Below are 19,120 nucleotides of genomic sequence, written 5' to 3'. Positions count from 1 at the left end.
GCTACGTTTACATTTGTTTTCTTTACAGGTCCCGACTCACAAGTATTCTCACTTTTCCTCCGTTTTAGCGGTACTTTAAACAGAGCGCGTTCTGTCTCTTTGTCAATGCCATCGTTCTCACTTCTGTGCTCGATCGGAGGCAGTTTTCCCCCCTCGCGCTGGGAGACCTCTGACACCTTATTTAAGGTGTCCCTGTCTGGGCAAGTGAGTCCTATTTGATCTTTTAAAGAACGTCCGTCATCAAAAGACCCGGTAGACTCCGCATCATCTTCCTTTCTATTAGGCGACTTTATTACAGTAATCGCGGAAGAGGCCTGATTTACCTCTTGCAGCTCTGTTGCAATCGTCTCAGGTACAGCTCGCTCTGCCGCGATCGCGTCTGTGCTGTCTATAGGTTGACGTGTCGCGAGTGGAACATTTGCATCATCTATATTTTGCTCTGCTACAGATGTTTCTTTTTTATCAGGGCAATCACGTACTAAATGTCCCACTTTATTGCAACCGAAACATTTCATCTTCCCTGTTGTTGCAAATACAACGTAATCAAAATCATCGATCCGGAATTTGAACGTAAGGTCTAATTCAGCGTCATCCTTCACGATCATGTAGGCAAATCGCCTAAAAGAAACTACGTGCTTCAACAACGGAGATCCGCTTCCAATTGGTATTCTTTTAATCGGCGACACCACTTTTCCATAACGGGAAAGAGATTGATTTAATAACTGGTCACTGATGAACGGGGGGACATTGGACAATGTTACTTTTTTAGATGGCATTGACAATGGAAGAACAGGTGTAAACAAACCATCAATAAAAATCCCACTCTCAACTAGTTCATTTGCTTTGTCTACACTATTTAAAAATATAACATTAGCGTTATTCATTTTTGAGGCTGACAGAATGCACTCATGGCCCACAACTTCTCCTATAGCCAAACAACAGTCCTCTACACTCACTGCCGCCGCCACTTTCACTGCGTGGCGCCGCGTGAGTGTAAACAAGACTCGCGATTCCGGGACCGCCATGCTTCCCTAAAGGTAGCACTCGGCCCGGATCAACGCACCAAAAAAACTATTATTAGCAACTAAACCGCAAAAAAACAAAGAGAGAAAAGGGAGAGAGAAAAGAGAAAGAATAAACGAGGGTGAAATATTAGTTGGCACAGTCAGCTCACGCATGCGCACGAGAGAGAGAGAGAGAGAGAGAGAGAGAGAGAGAGAGAGAGAGAGAGAGAGAGAGAGAGAGAGAGAGAGAGAGAGAGAGAGAGAGAGACAGAGAGAGAGAGAGAGAGAGAGAGAGAGAGAGAGAGAGAGAGAGAGAGAGAGAGACAGAGACAGAGAGAGAGAGAGAGAGAGAGAGAGAGAGAGAGAGAGAGAGAGAGTATAGATATAGATTAGATTATTTTTGTTTAGATTATGTTATTATGGTACAAAACCATTGGTTTGGGTCCAGGAAGATCTTTTTAAAGAAAGAAATGAACATTTATTCAGGAAGGATGCATTAAGTTGATCAAAAGTGACATTAAAGACATTTATAATGTTACAAAAGAATTGTGTTTCAAATAAATGTTTTCTTTTCAAAAATTCAGCTTTGCCATCACATAAATAAAATATACATTAAAATAGAGAATAGTTATTTTAAATGTTAATAATATTTCACAATACCGTATTACTGTATTTTTGATTAAAAAGTGTAGATTGGGTGAGCCTAAGAAAATTTGAAATATATACTTTATATATTTTAGCTTTCAAACGATACATATGTGTGTACTGTGTATAATTATTATGTATATATAAATACACACATACATGTATATATTTAAGAAGAATTTGTTATATTTATATATAAAATACCATTATATAATATAAATGCAAATATTTCATAAATATATACATGTATGACTATTTATATATACATAATAATTATACACAGTACACACACACACATATCATGTAAAAAAAATTTTATTTATCATGATTAATCACAATTTATTTTCCCCCAGCACTAATATATATAAATCTTTTATCTTTCCAATCCCCAAGTCTGCAACTTTTAAAATTAATTCCCTGAAATTATTTTTTTTGGCATTGTATGTAAGAATGGATCGGGAAGATCAAACCATTTCCAGCGATATAGGAATAAGTGTTAAGGAGTTTGATTCTGTTTAGTGTTTTGGACTGAAATGAAATCAAAAAAGGCCTTGTACCCCAGAGGACTTTCAGCCCTGTTGTACAAACATGCCACAAAACTTTAATCATGTCCATGGCAGTTCACCTGCTGTTTATAATGTGCTTCCTCTAAAGTGGCAGCACAGGCACAGGTCTGATTAGACACCTCAGGACGACTACACATCATGCTTAGGACAGTGTGGGGATACAATGGATACACATACAAACAAATACATCTTAACAGCAGGATTTATCCTCAGCAGGTCACAGGAGGTGAACCGAGATCAGTGATGAGACGGTGAAAGCCAGAGAACAAGCGAGAAAGAGAAAGAGGGACAGATCCTCCTTTAATCTTCCTGCTTCAAACACTCCCTACACTTCTACATCCAAATGCTTTGTGTGCCGCCCAGCGCAAGTGGTCCACATCATAAAAGGAAACTGCCTAATGAATAGTGAAGGCTAGAGCGGGCCAGTGCAGCAGTTGTCTATTTACCCATAATACATCTCTCACTGTATCCAAGGGAAGCTTTTACAAGGGACTACAAAAGGACTATAGATTAAAAGCTACACTGTGCCTCTTTCTAATTTATGAAAAACACTTGCTCACTGTGTCTGTAAAAATAAATGAAGACTCAGCTAAATGTAAAGGATGGTTTTGCTGACTGAACTGTTACAGGCTGTCCACATTGATCCAAATCTAGCTCACGCAAATGACCCTTCCCCACCATACAGGCATTAAGAGAACAGTCCTGGCCAAAATGTCACCACCAATCTGAATACTTCCTGAACTACTAATATTATATTGCACCACTGCCATTTTTCATTAAAGAAACAGAGGGACATTTTCCGTACCTGTTGGCGGAAACAAAAACAACTGCAACCGGAAACTGTTGAAAAGGATGCTTTCTCGGTGCAGATTCAGGCATTAATCTTTTCCAAACTAGCTGTCACTGGGGAAGCCTGAGGCTGCCCTAGTTTCACATAATGAACGGCTGTTTTCTGCTTTTTGTCTCTCATTTAAAGTGTTTCACGCTGATTTCTGAACTGAGGAAAAGGCGAGAACTAATAGATGGTGATGGGAAGTGGACTTATACCATGAGAAGAAAAGTTTTGTCATTCTGACACTTAGACGGTTTGCAAGTTTAACTTTTATTTTATGTTTACTTTCTTAAATTATAATATTTTTGTAGGCGTAAATTAACACATTTTCAAATTGGGTTGGAAAACAGACAGACGCAAAAGAGAACTTGCGCGCGCTGAGAGAAGATTTGTGTGTGTGTGTGCACATCTGAAGGGTGCACATGGCATAAGTAGGGTTGGTCCGATATATAGACATCACGATGTTGAGGCGGATGTCATATCCTTTTTGACCAATGCGGAGCACCGTATCATTTCGCTTCACTGTAATTTGGATGCATCTAGCCTACACTTTTATTACTGAAATGCTGGAAAGTATTCACAAGAATAATCTTTCATCACCGTTTAAAAGAGAAAGCGAAGAAAAACATGTAAACAGTTGAAATAAGCCGTTATTACGGCAGTAATAAATTTGCAGCATTGTATTAACCTTTTTCCGCTCATTTCCACATTTTTAAAATGACATCTTCCTATTTTTAAACAGGAGATTTAAATAATTAAATAATGAATAATTTCCTATTATTAAATTAAATATTCTTATTATTCCAAGCATATGACATTTTTACAGCAGATGATAATTCGACTGGCCACGTGAGCAGTGTTCCCAGGTGCGCAGGATCACAAAACTCGCTCTTCCACCGGGAATAAATCACCATCCGAATGCACGAGTTTTATCACTGAGTTGGCATGCAAATTTATTTTAACAGACGTCCACATGAGAAACAATTACCGTCCGAATAGGGCTTAATATACCTAAAAAGCACTGCTCATTTTATATGCATATTTTCTCTATTGTATGTATTTGTGTTGTTGCTTGTAGTTTGATTTTATGTTCTTATTTTCTTCATTTTTATTTGACAGATGAACATAGCTATTTTCCCTGAACATAACACATACTGAACCGCACCAAAACTGTGACCCTAAAACTGTGATAAAAACTGAACTGTGAATAAATTAAGCTGTTACACCCCTAATTAACACTAATAACTTAATTAAATATTTTAAAATGTAAGTACAGTCATTTCTAACATGCAGATGTTTCTTTTTAGGTTTATACATATACTTTAATAATGGGTAGAAAATAGACTGTGAGCTGAATACTACTGATCATGATTTGCTTCTATACTGCTACTGCTAATTATTTAATTTGATCAGTTCAATTTGTTTATAATACACACTTTTTTTGTCACACAGTATAAAAAAGTCTTTGTACATGAAAATGTAAAGTTGCCATTATATTTTATAAAAGGATGCACTGCAAGGGGAATATATGAATGATCATTTAGATTAGGGAGTGCATCATGGGACCAAAAGTGATTGATGTCCATTCAGATCGACTTGTGAACTGTTTGTGAACATCAGATGGGGAAAGCATTGCATTAGGAGAGAAATCAGCCAATCACAAAGATGTAGATGTCTCCTATAAAGTGACATTTTCCTGTGTTCTTTGACATTATCCCACACTATGCTTTTATGTTTGATTTTATTTTTGTACAGTGGATATTCTTCTCATCCACCTTTTTTTGGGTGAAGACCTGACCTAGACATACATGCGAAGATGACTCATTATTCAGAATAGGACATGTTGAAATGATTCTGTCAAGTCAAAGTAGTCACGAAGGAGAGGGGAAAGTGGCCTGTGTCCCTTGAGCTCAGAGCACTTACAGCAGAGTCAATACTGGAAAAGAAAGCCAGGAGATTGAGGGTAAAAATACACAGCCTCTGTAAATAAACCCTTTCGTTCATAGTGCCTGCACAGGCATTTTTAATAAGAGCTTAATAATTAATACACACTGGCAGGCATGGTTGTTTTAAACAAGGCCAAATGCATAATTCATTCACTGTTACTATATCTTCATTTCAAAAGGTAAAAGGTATTGCTGGCTTTTATGTGAATTTTTTTTTCCCTCTCTCATTGTAGGTCACTGATTTTAGGCCACACACAACTATGGCTCTTTAAAGTTAGAAACAGCCCAGAGTGGGATTGAAACTGAGTTATCTTTGGAATGTTGCTATTTAAATACATTATATTTAAATTACAAACTAGGGGATCTGTTATTAATTGATAAATTATTGTTTGATCTCAAACTAATTTGTTAAAAAATTGAAATGTGCATCAAAAGATTTAATGAAAGCTGGAGTCGTTCATCATAGTCTCTCCCACATTAAAATGTAAAATAAAATTACAACGTAATTAAGTATGTGTCTCTATAGATCAACATAATTAATTAATGTAACAAGTTATGATATATACATTGTAAAAAAATATTTAGAAAAAGTTACCTGGTTGCCTTAAAATTTAGAGTTCATTGAAATTAAAATTTTGAGTTAATACAATGAACATTTTTTGGGATTCGACAACCTTTATTAAAATATTAAAAGATTTTGTAAGCATATTGGGTAATTGTGTTTTATTTCTGATGATGCAGTGAAACATGCCAAATTGTGCTATTTTCATGATTTATAATTTTTTTTATGTGTTTCAGATACAAAAATATTTTGAGTTTCTATTTATTAAAGAAATTTCCTTCATTGTATCAACTCACATTTTTAATTTCAATAAACTCAAAATGTTAAGGCAAACAGGTTACTTACTTTTTTAAGTTAAACCAACAAAAAACAACACAATTTGTTTACAGTGTATTAATATAGTACTATACGTTTGTTATTAAAGGCCAGACCCGCTTGCTATTGAAAGTATGCTAAGTATAAATATTAATCTTTTAAAATGTTCAACCCACATTTATCAACAGAAAAATGGCAGCTTTTGTTCAACCCTAATTATTATAGTCTTGTGTCTTTTGTTGCCAGTGTTTCAGAAGTATGTGGCTGATCATTTTTCACCACCCACCATCAATGAATTTTCTTTTCAGAGCAGTTTTTCAAAATTCAGGGGATTTGAAAGAGCTGTTTCGTGTGAAGGCCACCCAGAAGCATAAGGAAGTCCTGACAGGTATTTTCCGTCACATCCCTAGTGCAGGTTGTAGTATTTATGAGGATCTATTGACAGAAATGCAATATAATATACATAACTATGTTTTCAGTGGAGTATAAAGACCTTACATAATTTACTGTTATGTTTTTAGTACCTTAGTAGCCATTTTGCACCATAATGTTTCTACAGAAGCCCTAAATGGACAAACTTCTCTACAGAGCGCTAGCTACTCTCTGCTCTCTCTAACAATGACATTTTTGTCCTGGCGGCCACCGTAGCTTCTCTGTGTGCTTTGAAAGGGAGTTCAAAGTCAAAACTTTTGAGTTCAATTCAAAAGTGAATTGGTGTGATTACATTTCACAACCTCACCACTAGATGCTGCTAAAATTCACACACTGCACCTTTTAATATCTGTTCATCATGCAGTGACCCTGCATCCCAATTTGCATACTATCCATACAGTATTTGAAAATAATTAGTACGTCCCAAATCGTAGTATGTTGAAAAGAGTATTCCAAAGAGGACCGGATGGTTTACTATTTCCGGTCAGAATTCGAAGTGTGGATCGATACACACTCTAACGGCTGATGTTACCCACAAACTATTGCAAGTTGGAGGAGGATTTGATAAGAACTACAAACGCGGATAAAAAGTGTTAAAAAACTACAAACATGACGGATTTGTGAGTCCAATGGTTAAATAGAGATTAAGGTGCTTGAGTGATCAATTATCAGTATTTGACCTGACTAAAAGATATATTTATTCAGTGTTATCCACATTCAATTTCACCTGCAGCAGCATTGTGAACTTTTGTAATGATACGTTTGGCCATTAACTTTTCATCATTATATTTAAACTGAAAACACATGAGGAAAGTATCTGCATTAAAGACCCACAAATGGTAAATCAAATCGACGTGCTACTACATTTTTCTCAGATATGGTAAGAAATGAAACTGAATGTGGAGGATTTAAATGAAACTGAATGTGGAGGATTTTAAATCAGAGGTCTTCAACCCTGCTCCTGGGGACCCACTGTCCTGCAGAGTTTAGCTCCAACACTAATTAAAAACAGGTGAATCTAATCAAGATCTCCAGGATAACCTGTTGAAAATACACAGGCAGGCGTACTGAAGCAGGTTGGAAATAAACTTTGCTGGAAAGTGGGTCCCCAGGAGCAGGGTTGAATACTTCCGTTTTAAATGTGACGATGATTGACAGGTCGGTTTAAACAGTGAAGGGATGCACGCAACTAAGGGACAGAGTCCGTTAAAGAAAAAAAGTAGTATGTACCAAAGCTTATCCCATACTGCTACACACTCAAAAGTATGAACGTTTTCTTCACAAAAGGAGTAATACTTTTAGTTTTAGGTTTTAGTATAAGTAGGCAAATTGGCACGCAGCATGAGTGTGTTGCTTCAGAAGACCAGTTGAGTCATGTGGATTATTCTGACCTGTAATGTTGCCTAAATCATAATCATACACTGCTTGTTCGTTGGCCAGAGGAAAACTGGCACCTCGACTGAGCCTAGTTTCTCACGAGGTTTTTTTTCTCAATTCTTGCCTCATGATGGAGTTCGGGTTCCTTGCCACCGTCGCCTTTGGCTTTAGTTGGGGACACTAAATATTCAACTATATTACTGATCTGCCTGTATTGACACTATATGATAAATGAACTAATCTGGATGACATCAATTCTGTTGCATTATTTTCCTGTTAACACTGTGAAGCTGCTTTGATAAATAAAGATGCTTTCATGCTCTTGTGTCATTTTTGGAGCCTAAAGAGTCCCATTGACATTCATAATATGGTCAAAAGCAGCTAAACATTTCTTGATAACACATTCTTTTGTTGTCCAAAAAAACAAAACGTAAATGAGTAAATGATGACATAATTTACATTTTTGGGTGAACTACTGGGAAGTGCCCCATTATGCTTGTTCCATGCAGTGCATAATAAATCAGTTTGTGATGGTAAAATCAGTCTCTAAAGTTTTAAAGATCAGCGCACAAAAATAAAATTGTCTCCTAAAATAATGAATCGATTCTGAACCGAAGTGTGTCATCAGCAATTCCAGTCTAACATCCTGATACAAACTTGCGTAACAATGTAACAAATTTGCACAACGCCAACCTATGGTCAATGGCTGCCTGCAAACTACATCTACTTTGACCCTCAACACTGTAGCTTTAGTTGAGACAGGAAGCGATTGGGTCATGTCGAGAAGATACTGTTTTCAGAGCTGCAAAAGAAAATCCACTCTACACGCACTCCCAAAGGATGAGGCCTGGAATTGATATGGAAAACGTATGCCATTGTTACTGTTCGTATTACTGTGTATCAACTGTTACTCTTCGTACTGTGTATCAAGCTCTGAGGAAGCCTCTGGAGCCGAGATACATATATAATATTAGGTGTTTCGTTTTTGACACTCATTGTAAGCGGAAGACCAATCACAAAATAGTAGTCCGTCTGACCAATTAGAGCAAAGTAGGCTAACAGAAAGAAGGATTTTAGGGAGAGAGAATCTTCGAATGAACCTCTTTCTGACTCTTTGTGAACAGATGTGATGTGCAATCTATATTATGAGAAAATTAAAGTGTTTTTTGACCTTGTATGCATGTAAACCTATTGTAGATGATCTCCAAAACAAAATGAGGAACCTTTTAAATAGCATAATAGGGGCACTTAAAATCAATGAGTATTTTGCTTTCTTTGAGGATAATTTGCAGTAGGAGAGTGATGGGAGAGTTAAATGATCAAGCAATTGAAGCACTCAAAGCTATTATTTAATCAATGGAGTAAGACTACTTACAAACAGCCATTAATTGATGTTACACACCATCAAGCAATAGCCATCATTTCACTGTCTCGGTTAACTACAGACCCGATATAGTCCGGCCAGTAACCCATTTCTACCCAAAAAAACCTTGAATTTGAATGTTGTTTTTGCCTAAATAACTTGTAAGATGTATGATATTCCATCATGTAAGCAAAGTTAATAGTTGCCATAAAGGGCCATATAGACCAAAACCACAATTTGTACCAGGCTGTAAACATGTTTTTTTCTGCTGTTAAGTTGGGGATTTTAACACGGGGCTCAATGAGATTCTCCTCCCTTCTGGAGCCTTAGTAGCCTTAGAGCCTGCCGCTTAGTTTGGACGGCTATTCGGTTATTAAGGCTGACGTCACGCGGCAGCGCTTCCGGGTCCAAACGCTCTATCTTACACCACAAGACAACTACAAACTAGGGGTGTCCATGGTTAACCGATTAACCGTTAAAAATTGCGTAACCGAGTGAAACATTTTGCTCGGTTAAGTGGCGTCAATGACGTGCTTTGAATTTAGTTGTAATATATTTTTGCACCCCTAGAGACCGCCACAGCGCTCCCAGACATTTGTAATATCCACAAGAAGAAGTCATGACCAGCTTTCTAAGCGGGCAATGAAGCGGACAAAGAAAGCGTGGGAGCACTTTAAAAATGAGAGTGACGGGGCAAAATGCAGGTATTGCAATGCAGTGCTTACCGCATTTTTCAGGCTATAAGTCGCTCCGGAGTATGAGTCGCATCAGTCAAAAAATGCGTCATGAAGAGGAAAATAACATAAGTCGCACTGGACTAAAAGTCGCATTAGGGCAGAAGCAGAGCGGGAGCCGCGCGCGCTGTGCATAACGGATCAGAAGAAAGAAAGTTTGAAGTGAGAAACTTGTGAGGGACTGCCGAAAAGCAGAGGTAACTTTAACTGTAATGAAGAAAACAAAAAAAGCTAATCGCGGACTGAAAGCAAGATGGCCAGAGTTGAAGGGATGAGTCCACAGATGCTTGAACTCTGCCGGGAGAGGCTCAGCCGCGCGAGTCAAACGCTGTGTGAATCATTCTCGGCTGCATATTTTACTACATGCCCTAATCATGCAGGCGCCCTCGCGGCCACTTGCATTGCTCGTGAACTGGAGCGCATCTCATCCTAATTTAACGAAACTCAGCGTAGGCCTCACAGACATGAGATATATCTTCAGAAAGCTTGAAATGTCTTTTAACAATTTAAAACGAAAAGAAATAGGCTACTCTCTGATTATGTAATCCATGATGTGCATTTCTCTCTATAGGCGCGTTCACTACGGAGATGGCGGTCGTCAACTTAATAAACTAAAAATAATAACCCTGACGCACACTATGGTTAACCGAGTATTAACCGCTAAGGGCCTTGGTTAACTGTTAATGAAAAACTTGAAAACGTGCAGCCCTACTACAAACGGTGCTCATATACACACACAATGTGGTGTAATACTACATATTACTTATGAACGGGCGACAATGGCATTCTCAAGTGAAACGAGTTGAGGCTTGGCCCCAGAAACGGCGTTCCTATCACAATTTAACAAGCGGATTAGACATCTTTTAAACTTAAAATTGCTTGCTGGGAATACATGTATCCTTTCAGATAGAGACGACTGTTACGCCTGTCTTAACTCACCTCCTCAAACAGCTCTAAACTGTACGTATTATCATCATCTGCAAAGTAGACGATTCCCGCCTGGCTGCTGTTGGAGTTGAAAGTCTCCCGTAGCCATCTCAGAGCCAGGTTCCTCTGCATGGTGCCGCGTGGAATCCTGGGGTCCCTCGTGTCCCCTCGCAGCTTGTAGTTTCGTGGGGTCTCCACATTGAGGTGTGTGTAGTTCAGCCCTGTTTCTCTCAGAAGCCTCGTGACCAGAGGGGTTCTCCTCTGAGAGTCCTCCACCAGGATCCAGTGCAGGTTGGGCACATGGAGGAAGGTGTTAGCCAATCGTGTTAGCTCTGCCTTCTGCACCGGACGGCTGTAAGTCGGGGTAATGACGTGGATGGTGGGCAATACGTCGGACCAGGGTGGAGGTCTTGTGTACACATATTCTGTACGAACCACCTCCACTATGTCCTTGTCCTGTGAGCAGTATTCCTTTGAGTCCGTGGCTGGGCCGTTTTCATGCCTAGTCTCCGTCCCGTCATCTGCCAGACAGAGAAAGAGAATTAAGACATTAGCGCACTCCAGTGCTGTTCTCTTTATGTCTGACGCATGCCTCAAACCTTAGAGGTGTACCTGCTAGCCGTTGCCGGTGGATGGTTAGTCGGTCTGGTATGATTAAGATCTCTTTTACTAGATGGCGACAGACTGGAGAGGGTGAGAGCAGGAACCATAATACAGGAGATCATAATACTGTTACTCTATAGTGGTAGATGGCACTGATTCAAACCCATAAAGCACAGGTTCTGCATGATCTGCTCTTGAAATCTTAACAGGATAGTTCAGACAAAAATGAAAATTCTCATGTCGTTCCAAATCTGTACGACTTCTTTCTTTGGTGATGCACAAAAGGAGAAATTTTGGACATTATCTTGGCGTATTTATAAAAAGTATCAACATAAAAGCACATGCAATGCTAAAAATAGCATCAATAATGTCAATATGACTATAGCATTTGGCATCTAATCTGTAGTAGCGCTTCTTTAGGCGGCAATTCAAGAATGTTTTTGGGATTTGATTGTTACAGTGGATGATCAAATTTGGTGTTTCTCACATAAAGCAATTGTTTGGCATTGAAAGACTTGGAATGCAACCTAGTGGTGGTTAAAAATACTTATAATCATGGATGATAAATAAAAGTGTAAAAACGGGGAGATCAACTATAATGGAGTTCATTTATATTCTTGAATTCTTCTAAAAAGTGATTGTAATCAGCAGTAGAAATTGGAACAGAACTACTTGTTTAGATAACAACATGGTTTTGAAACAATTGCAATGCCTCTGGCAAAGGTCGACTGAGTTAGCTCCTAACCGACTGCGTTAACCCTAAATAAGCACACCTGAACCAGCTAATCAAGGTTTTTGGGACTGCTAGAAGCAAACGGGCAGGAGTACTGGAGAAAGTTGGAGGTCTGTGGACATAAATTGGAGACTCCTGATCTATGGCAATTTACTAATGACCTTAAAAACCTAGTAACTTTCACTGCAAATGAAATCCCATACTATATAGTAAGTACTACGTTTGGTTTGAAACTACATCTGCCATGTTGTTACTGTTATGTGTCAGTTGCATCGCTTCACTGTCATTCACAAATCCTCTCCTGTGGTCTTATGGGATGGTAAAGTGTCCATTAGACGCGCACTTCAAAATCTCTGCGGAAGTAGTAGCTCATCCTGGTTCTTTTCGCCTACTGTTTAATAGGGGTGTGATGAGACACTTAGCTGAAAAGATGAGACAAGACACACGATTTGGTTCACGAGAAGGAGATTTTTGCACAGTATTTTTAACCACTTAAGCCCTGGGGCCATTTTTGGGATTTTCGCCTGGATTTGGCCTACCCAAAATGAAAAGCCTCCCATACCCACATACAGTGGTCTAAATACACAATTTTGGTGCCATTTTAAAGGAAACCCTTTAAAGTTACATAAAGCACTGCTAAAAGTGATAAACATGTAAATATATGACACTTGTTTATCAGACACTTAGGCTCTGTTGCACAACAAATCCTTCGTCATGGTCTTGATATGTGTTTAATTGGGGTTGGGGCTGAATGACCTTTGTGTCAGTCTATTACCGGCAGAGGTCAATTCACTCATTTCAGAGCTTTTTAGGACATAGTGGTACATTCTTCAAAAAACTCATTTGTTGTTCCAGGAAAGAATGAATTTTCAATTTTGGCTGAACTATTCTGTTAAACCTCTGGGCATGCAGGAACGATATTGCTAAAATAATTACAGTGTTACCAAATAACTTCTGGAGTATTTTCACAAAATGATGGTGTGGGCAGTTCCGGCACAATCCTGCTGATAGCTCATTAAGGGCAGAAATGATGGTGGCACCTCGCATATCAGATCTTTATCACTGTTCAATTAGTGCCCTGCTCTCACTTCAGACATTTTAGCACCAGGAGATTAGCGCACTCCATTAACAGTCCAGATGTTCACTGCCTCCTAGGCATCATACAAGCCCACGATAATTGTATCATGATAACTTCTATGAATACACATCTGTAAATCTCCACAAGCTTATTGTTATAGGGACTGATTGTCCCTGGGTTGAGCTAAGGGTGGTCAGTAACTAGTTGTTTGTTGTGAAGCCATTAGATTGGCCCAAATGCCCCGTACATAACAGGCTATGTGTACAGCTTGTGTATGTGAATCATCCACTTACATAAGTGTTTTAATGTGGGTGCTAAAATAAACTGTAGATGTACAAACTGGAAATGTTGACCTAAAGCCACCAGAAACGCTCCTCAGAGAGTGGTTTTATTGGAGAAATCTCCTGCAGTTGAATAAATGAGAAGCTGCTGGGTAATTTCATTGGAGTCAGTGGACTTTTAAAGTGAGGCTCATGAACTCAAACTCAGCTGATGCGTTAGAAAGTGGGATTTGTTTTTATCCACATGCATAGAGATTTTTTTGAATAGGTCACATGATATAGCTGTAAGACACCATACACTCGTTAAACTCATGTTTTTGTGGTTGGTTAGAGAGAAAACAAATTTGTATTGAAGTAGCTGGAAAATAAAATAGCGTTTAGCACTTCCTTTTTAATGCTCTTTTAAAAATAATTTAGCAGTCAGAATAATGATATGCTAATTTATTTTCTAACATGACCGTATTCAAATGAGCACAAATAAATCGACCTGCTGAGTTCATCAGAGTCTATTAGGCTTTGTGCAGAAATTTGATTGACATAAAATTTGCATTGAAACACCACATATTGTATGCAAGAGAGATTAGTACCCTTTCGGATGGCAAGCAGGGGGGCAATTGCACTTTGGTGCCACACAGTGATGAGCAGGGTCCATGGTAACACAATTAACACGATGGCAAGAATATCTCTTCTCTTCGGCATCTCCAGGGTTGGTTCTATGCCTGGTCATTACCTGAGAGAGAGAGAGAGAGAGAGAGAGAGAGAGAGAGAGAGAGAGAGAGAGAGAGAGAGAGAGAGAGAGAGAGAGAGAGAGAGAGAGAGAGAGAGAGAGAGAGAGAGATGTAAATGGCAGGATATGTGGGAATCTAATAAGTGTCAGGGAATGAATGTACTATCTGATGTTATCATCACTTTTTATTAGGTTTCAGCTCGATGTGGTCAAGAAAAGTGATAATCTACTACACTGCCTCAGATCCCTGATAACAAGCCTTAACATAAAAACAAATTGAAGGTGAAAAGATCCTCATGTGTATGATCCCTCTAGGCAGTATAATTTATACACATGAAAGGAATGATCATTTTTGCTGATGACTTGCAGTTAGTTGCATTGGTAGAGCCAAATGACAGTATTGTGTAATGTACACCCTACACTGGTTTGACAAATACAAAATAAGATTACAAGATCCAGGAGGAGAAACCACACTGCACCTAGCTAATTTGAAGCGTATAGGATTGATTTTAAGCTTCTTTTATTGGTTTCAGAGCACTGAATCACTTAATACCTTCACGCCTTTTTGTCTGTCAAAGCATATTCCCCCCGCCAAAAAAATATATTTGAAATAAGCAAATAAATAACCATAAGCCAGAGATGAGGAAAACCAGCTGTTAGCCGTTTTTATGTCTGGAATTTTGTACTATTTTAATACTTAAAGCTGCTTCCTGTAACTTTTTTTGTGTTCAAGATTTACAGAATGATATATCTAATGATAATGATAATCTACAACATGAATCCATTTTCTAAACCATGTTTTTGTCTTATCCTGAATCATTATGGTACACTTATAATAAATGACATAATAAAGGGCTTGAAGGGGGTCCCAGACAGAGATGAGCGAACTTCTCATCTCATCTATCACTGCTCAATATCAGTATTATTTTTAAACAATAGTTTACACACAATACTTCTACAGCATTTGTTAATCTTAGTTACTGTTAATTTCAACATGTACTAATGCATTATTAAAAGTTGTATTTGTTAATATTATTTAATGGACTTGAGCTAACAATGAAAGAGTTGCATTTTTATCAACTAAAGTTAAGTTAATATTAGCAACAAAGAATAATAACTATTGTAAACAAATATATTGTTCATTGAGTAATAGGATAATCAACGCCTAGCTAATTGATGGTACAGCTGTTTGGTACATCTCATTTATGCACACAGTACAAACGCTCTGCTGGAAAACCTTTTTATTATCTAAAAAAATATGTAAATATACATAACGTTATCTGTGATGTGCGTCGTCGATCCGCACTGAACAGAAACTTAGTAACGTTACACTATATCCAGGTATCTTTGGGGTACTCTTTTCAACATACTACTATTTGGGACATACTAATTCTATTGTCTAATACTATTTAGTACAGATATTATGCGAATTGAGATGCAGCATAAATGTTTAGCTGCATATCCTGTCTTACCTTGACCATTACGACCATTACGACCGATGCATTGAGTTGCAGACGAGGATTCCCGCTCTGCTGGATTCTGTGAACGGTAAAGTGCGTTCTCTGATTTGATTGGCCATCTCAATTATTTTGACATTGACGTTTCTAAATATTTTCTAATTGTATTAACTGCAACGTTATTTCGTGTTTCTCTTTGTTTTTTTTAAGCTGTTTTGATTATTTTATAAACAAAAATATGCAATGAATAGCCCTGCATAAGTATAAGATCAAACTAAATCAAAATAGGAATTGATTAGAATGAGCTTTTCCTACTTCCATTATTAACCTATATTGTTCCTTGCAAAAATTCACATTCATCGCAGTAAATTGAATTTACTGCGATGAATGTGAATTTTTGCAAGGACAATAGGGCAACCACTATGCAACGCAAAACGATTTGTGTCATCACATTATGGCATCTTTTCTATTTAAAACGGCGAAATTTTAGTCATTTGCATCGCTGGATATATTACTGTTCAGTCGCTGAACAGCTAACGTTAAAAGATGAAGCAGTGGTTTATAGATAGCGTTATAAAACCCTCTTGGTTAACTGTCATTAATTCACTGTTAACCACGGCTTCACGGGGATTATTTATATTATAGAACTGTTACTTCACAATACTAATATTAAAGCCAAAATATATGTCTCAATGCAACTTTCAATTAAAATAATTAAAAGCCCCGGTGATCTTTGACAGCAACATAAGTTACATTATTGCGCCGTTAGATGGCGGAAAAAACTGTCGTAATGAGTGAGTCAGTCAGTAGCGAAGACTTTTACATTGAAAGGACTAAAACTTGTTGTGTGAACACCATAGGTGAACACGGTAACAAGAGCGCGGTCACTGCCAGGACACGGAAAACCCTTTACTGTTAAAAGGACAGGATATTGCACCGGCCATTCAACGGACTTTGTTTAAATTATGAACAGGACTGACCTGAACGGGAAAGGGAATCTGAATGCATGCAGGTAATAAACTCGCTAACTCGATCTCTCTCACAGACAATAATACTCACGTTGTTAAGAGTTGCTACGGTTACTAAGGGGGTGCTGTGCTGTGCTTGACTGCTTGTTCATACAGAGGGTATACATATCAGAGATATGTATACATATCTATGGGTTCGTTACGTTACGTTCGTTACTAGTCTTCTGTTAACGGTAAGCCCCGCCTCCTTTTATCTGATTTGCCATCGCGATACGTTTTAACGGTCATCAGCATCTTAACCCTGCAAATAAATGGTTTTATTTTTATATATTTTTTAATTTCTGTACATTTATAACACTATACCTTGTATTATTTTTACATTTGCGTGGGTATTTCTACTGGCTGTGGGAGTGACGGTAATAATTGACACCTTTCTATCTTCTGACTGCCATTATCAATCTCTCTAAATTTTCCCCTATTTTTGAAAGTCGTGAACACATTATTATATTGAGTTTTTATTTTGCAGTTTGATATCATTTCCACAGCTCATTGTCTGTGTTTTTTGTCTACTGAAATCCAAACACATAACAGTAACGTTAATGAATAGATACGTCTATCTCTCACACACCCTTGCTTTCTTTTCTGTTAAAAATCAAAGATGGCGCTGCTGTGAATAAGGTCTGCCATTTTGACATTGACATCCCTCATCAACAACAGTTTTGGTTTCTTTTCATCCTTAAATTTGGTTTTCAATTAAGCACAGACACTTCATAAGTAGTTCCACATAATATGTTCCTGTATTACTATAAATGATAAATAAACAAACAAAATAAATATTAATATTAACAACTTAATTCTCTCACCCTTAGTTAGAAACGGCGGATGGCCACGAGCGTGAGGTCCAGCTGTGACGGCCGCATGCTGGAGGTCATCCACCGCGCTGTTGACTCCCAGAGCATCCCATGCTGCATCCCCAAGCTCCTAAAACATACAAACAGACATCTTTAATTGACAAACTGCAGATCTGTATGTTGATTTCAGAGAAGACAACCACAAGGTATAGTTAACGAGATAATTGTTTTGTTGTTCTTCTTCCACTTCCTATCCAACTGTTGGTGATGAATGTGTCTTGGTCTCAAATTACAATATTTATACCTAGTAAAGCAACCCAGAACTGATAAAATGAATATTTTGCATTTGGAGTGGTATTTGTTTGCTCTCGCTCTCTCTTAATCTCAGTGGTAATATTTGCAATACAGGAATAAAAAGAATTAGCTGTCAGATGCCCTTTGTGCCAAACCTCTTCCTAAGAGAATAATAATTCTCTTATGAAACTATTATTGCTAAAACCCCATTCAGACACACATATGAAAGCTGGGTATGATGATGCTGTGCCTTGAACCAAGCCTGTCTGTGTGTGTAGGCTGTAGCACAAATGCTGGTTGACTGCAGTAGCGACAGTGTATTTTTAGCTTCTCTGGAGGCAGAAAAATTGAAGAAGAGAGAGAGTTGATTTTTTGAGAGCAGCATAGCCACTGTGTTTTTTTGTGTGTGGTTTTCCTGATATTAAGCAGGAATTAGAAATGCATCTGTTTGAAAAACAACAGTGCATCATGCTTAAGGATTAAACAGTAAGGACTTCTAAATCAGTTATTAGTAGAAAGTAATTATAATTTATAAAATAGAGAAGACAAATCAAAAGTCATTATTAAGGTCTTCATATCACCCCGAAGGGGTTTATATTGCGGGGTTTATAATGACAGACTGACTGTTCATTATGTCACTTATTACATGATTACTTTCCAAATAAATAAATAAATGAACATTAAATATTAATGTGAGGGAAATTAATTTATTATGTGAGATGAAAGAGAAGATGGAGTGATATGAGACAGTATAGGAGAATGACTGCCAGGGATGAAAGACTAATATAGACCTAAAGTTTAGCATCATTGTGCAAAAATAATGATAGAAGGGTGCCATGCAATGAAGAGAAAACTAATAATAGTCAAAGAACTGACCAAATCCAAAAACAATGCACTAATGCAGTACATGTGCATTTGAGTGTAATGTCAGACATCATTGATCTTTTATGTTCTAAGCTGCAACTATCAGGTTATATATATATATATATATATATATATATATATATATATATATATATATATATATATATATATATATATATATATACATATACATATATAATCAGTTTATGCTAACTTAAGTGCAGTCTATCTTGTGTATTGTAGGGACTACAGAGTAAAAGTCTCATAATGAAAGATACTACTAAGTCTTCATCTCTGTGTGGCGTAAGGCCTAAAGGCCCGTTTTACTGAAATAATGCTGTCCTCTAGAAATCCCACAGGCAATCTATGTATCAGCTGAATGTTTAAATCAGGGTTAGGGCACTTAAGTGACCCAAGAAGACAAAGGACAGGCGGATATGCCATTGACTGAATAAATGTACTGATTAGAGGAAGTTGAGCAAAAGGCACTTTTTATGAATACTGTATTGTTCCTTATATAAGATGACCCCCGTTTTAAAAGATGAAACCAATATTTTTCAT

General features: G+C 37.7%; 1 protein-coding gene and 1 long non-coding RNA gene across 4 annotated transcripts in view; one reads left to right on the top strand and one right to left on the bottom strand.

Annotated features, from left to right (window-relative positions):
• The window catches only part of b3gat1a (beta-1,3-glucuronyltransferase 1 (glucuronosyltransferase P) a), a 35,439-nt gene extending 17,908 nt beyond the window's left edge, over positions 1-17,531 (bottom strand). The window contains exons 1-4 of one of the 2 annotated variants that reach the window (XM_067419057.1): positions 17,414-17,531; positions 13,986-14,128; positions 11,316-11,387; positions 10,716-11,224 (exon numbers count right to left, since the gene is read on the bottom strand). In XM_067419057.1, coding sequence (XP_067275158.1) covers positions 10,716-11,224; positions 11,316-11,387; positions 13,986-14,097 — 693 coding nt within the window. In that variant the 5' untranslated portion in view covers positions 14,098-14,128; positions 17,414-17,531. The remainder of the gene's footprint in view (positions 1-10,715; positions 11,225-11,315; positions 11,388-13,985; positions 14,129-17,413) is intronic. The other variant, XM_067419058.1, reaches the window with a different exon arrangement.
• LOC137043024 (uncharacterized) overlaps positions 17,469-19,120 on the top strand; it is a 110,782-nt gene continuing 109,130 nt past the window's right edge. For both annotated transcript variants that reach the window (XR_010898405.1, XR_010898406.1), the window contains exon 1: positions 17,469-17,607. This is a non-coding gene — a long non-coding RNA (uncharacterized lncRNA). The remainder of the gene's footprint in view (positions 17,608-19,120) is intronic.

The sequence above is a fragment of the Pseudorasbora parva genome, chromosome 16 (genome assembly GCF_024679245.1).
Source record: "Pseudorasbora parva isolate DD20220531a chromosome 16, ASM2467924v1, whole genome shotgun sequence".
In the NCBI taxonomy this organism is placed as follows: Eukaryota; Metazoa; Chordata; class Actinopteri; order Cypriniformes; family Gobionidae; genus Pseudorasbora; species Pseudorasbora parva.
Note: the sequence above shows the minus strand (reverse complement) of the source record. Positions and strands in the feature narration are given on the sequence as shown.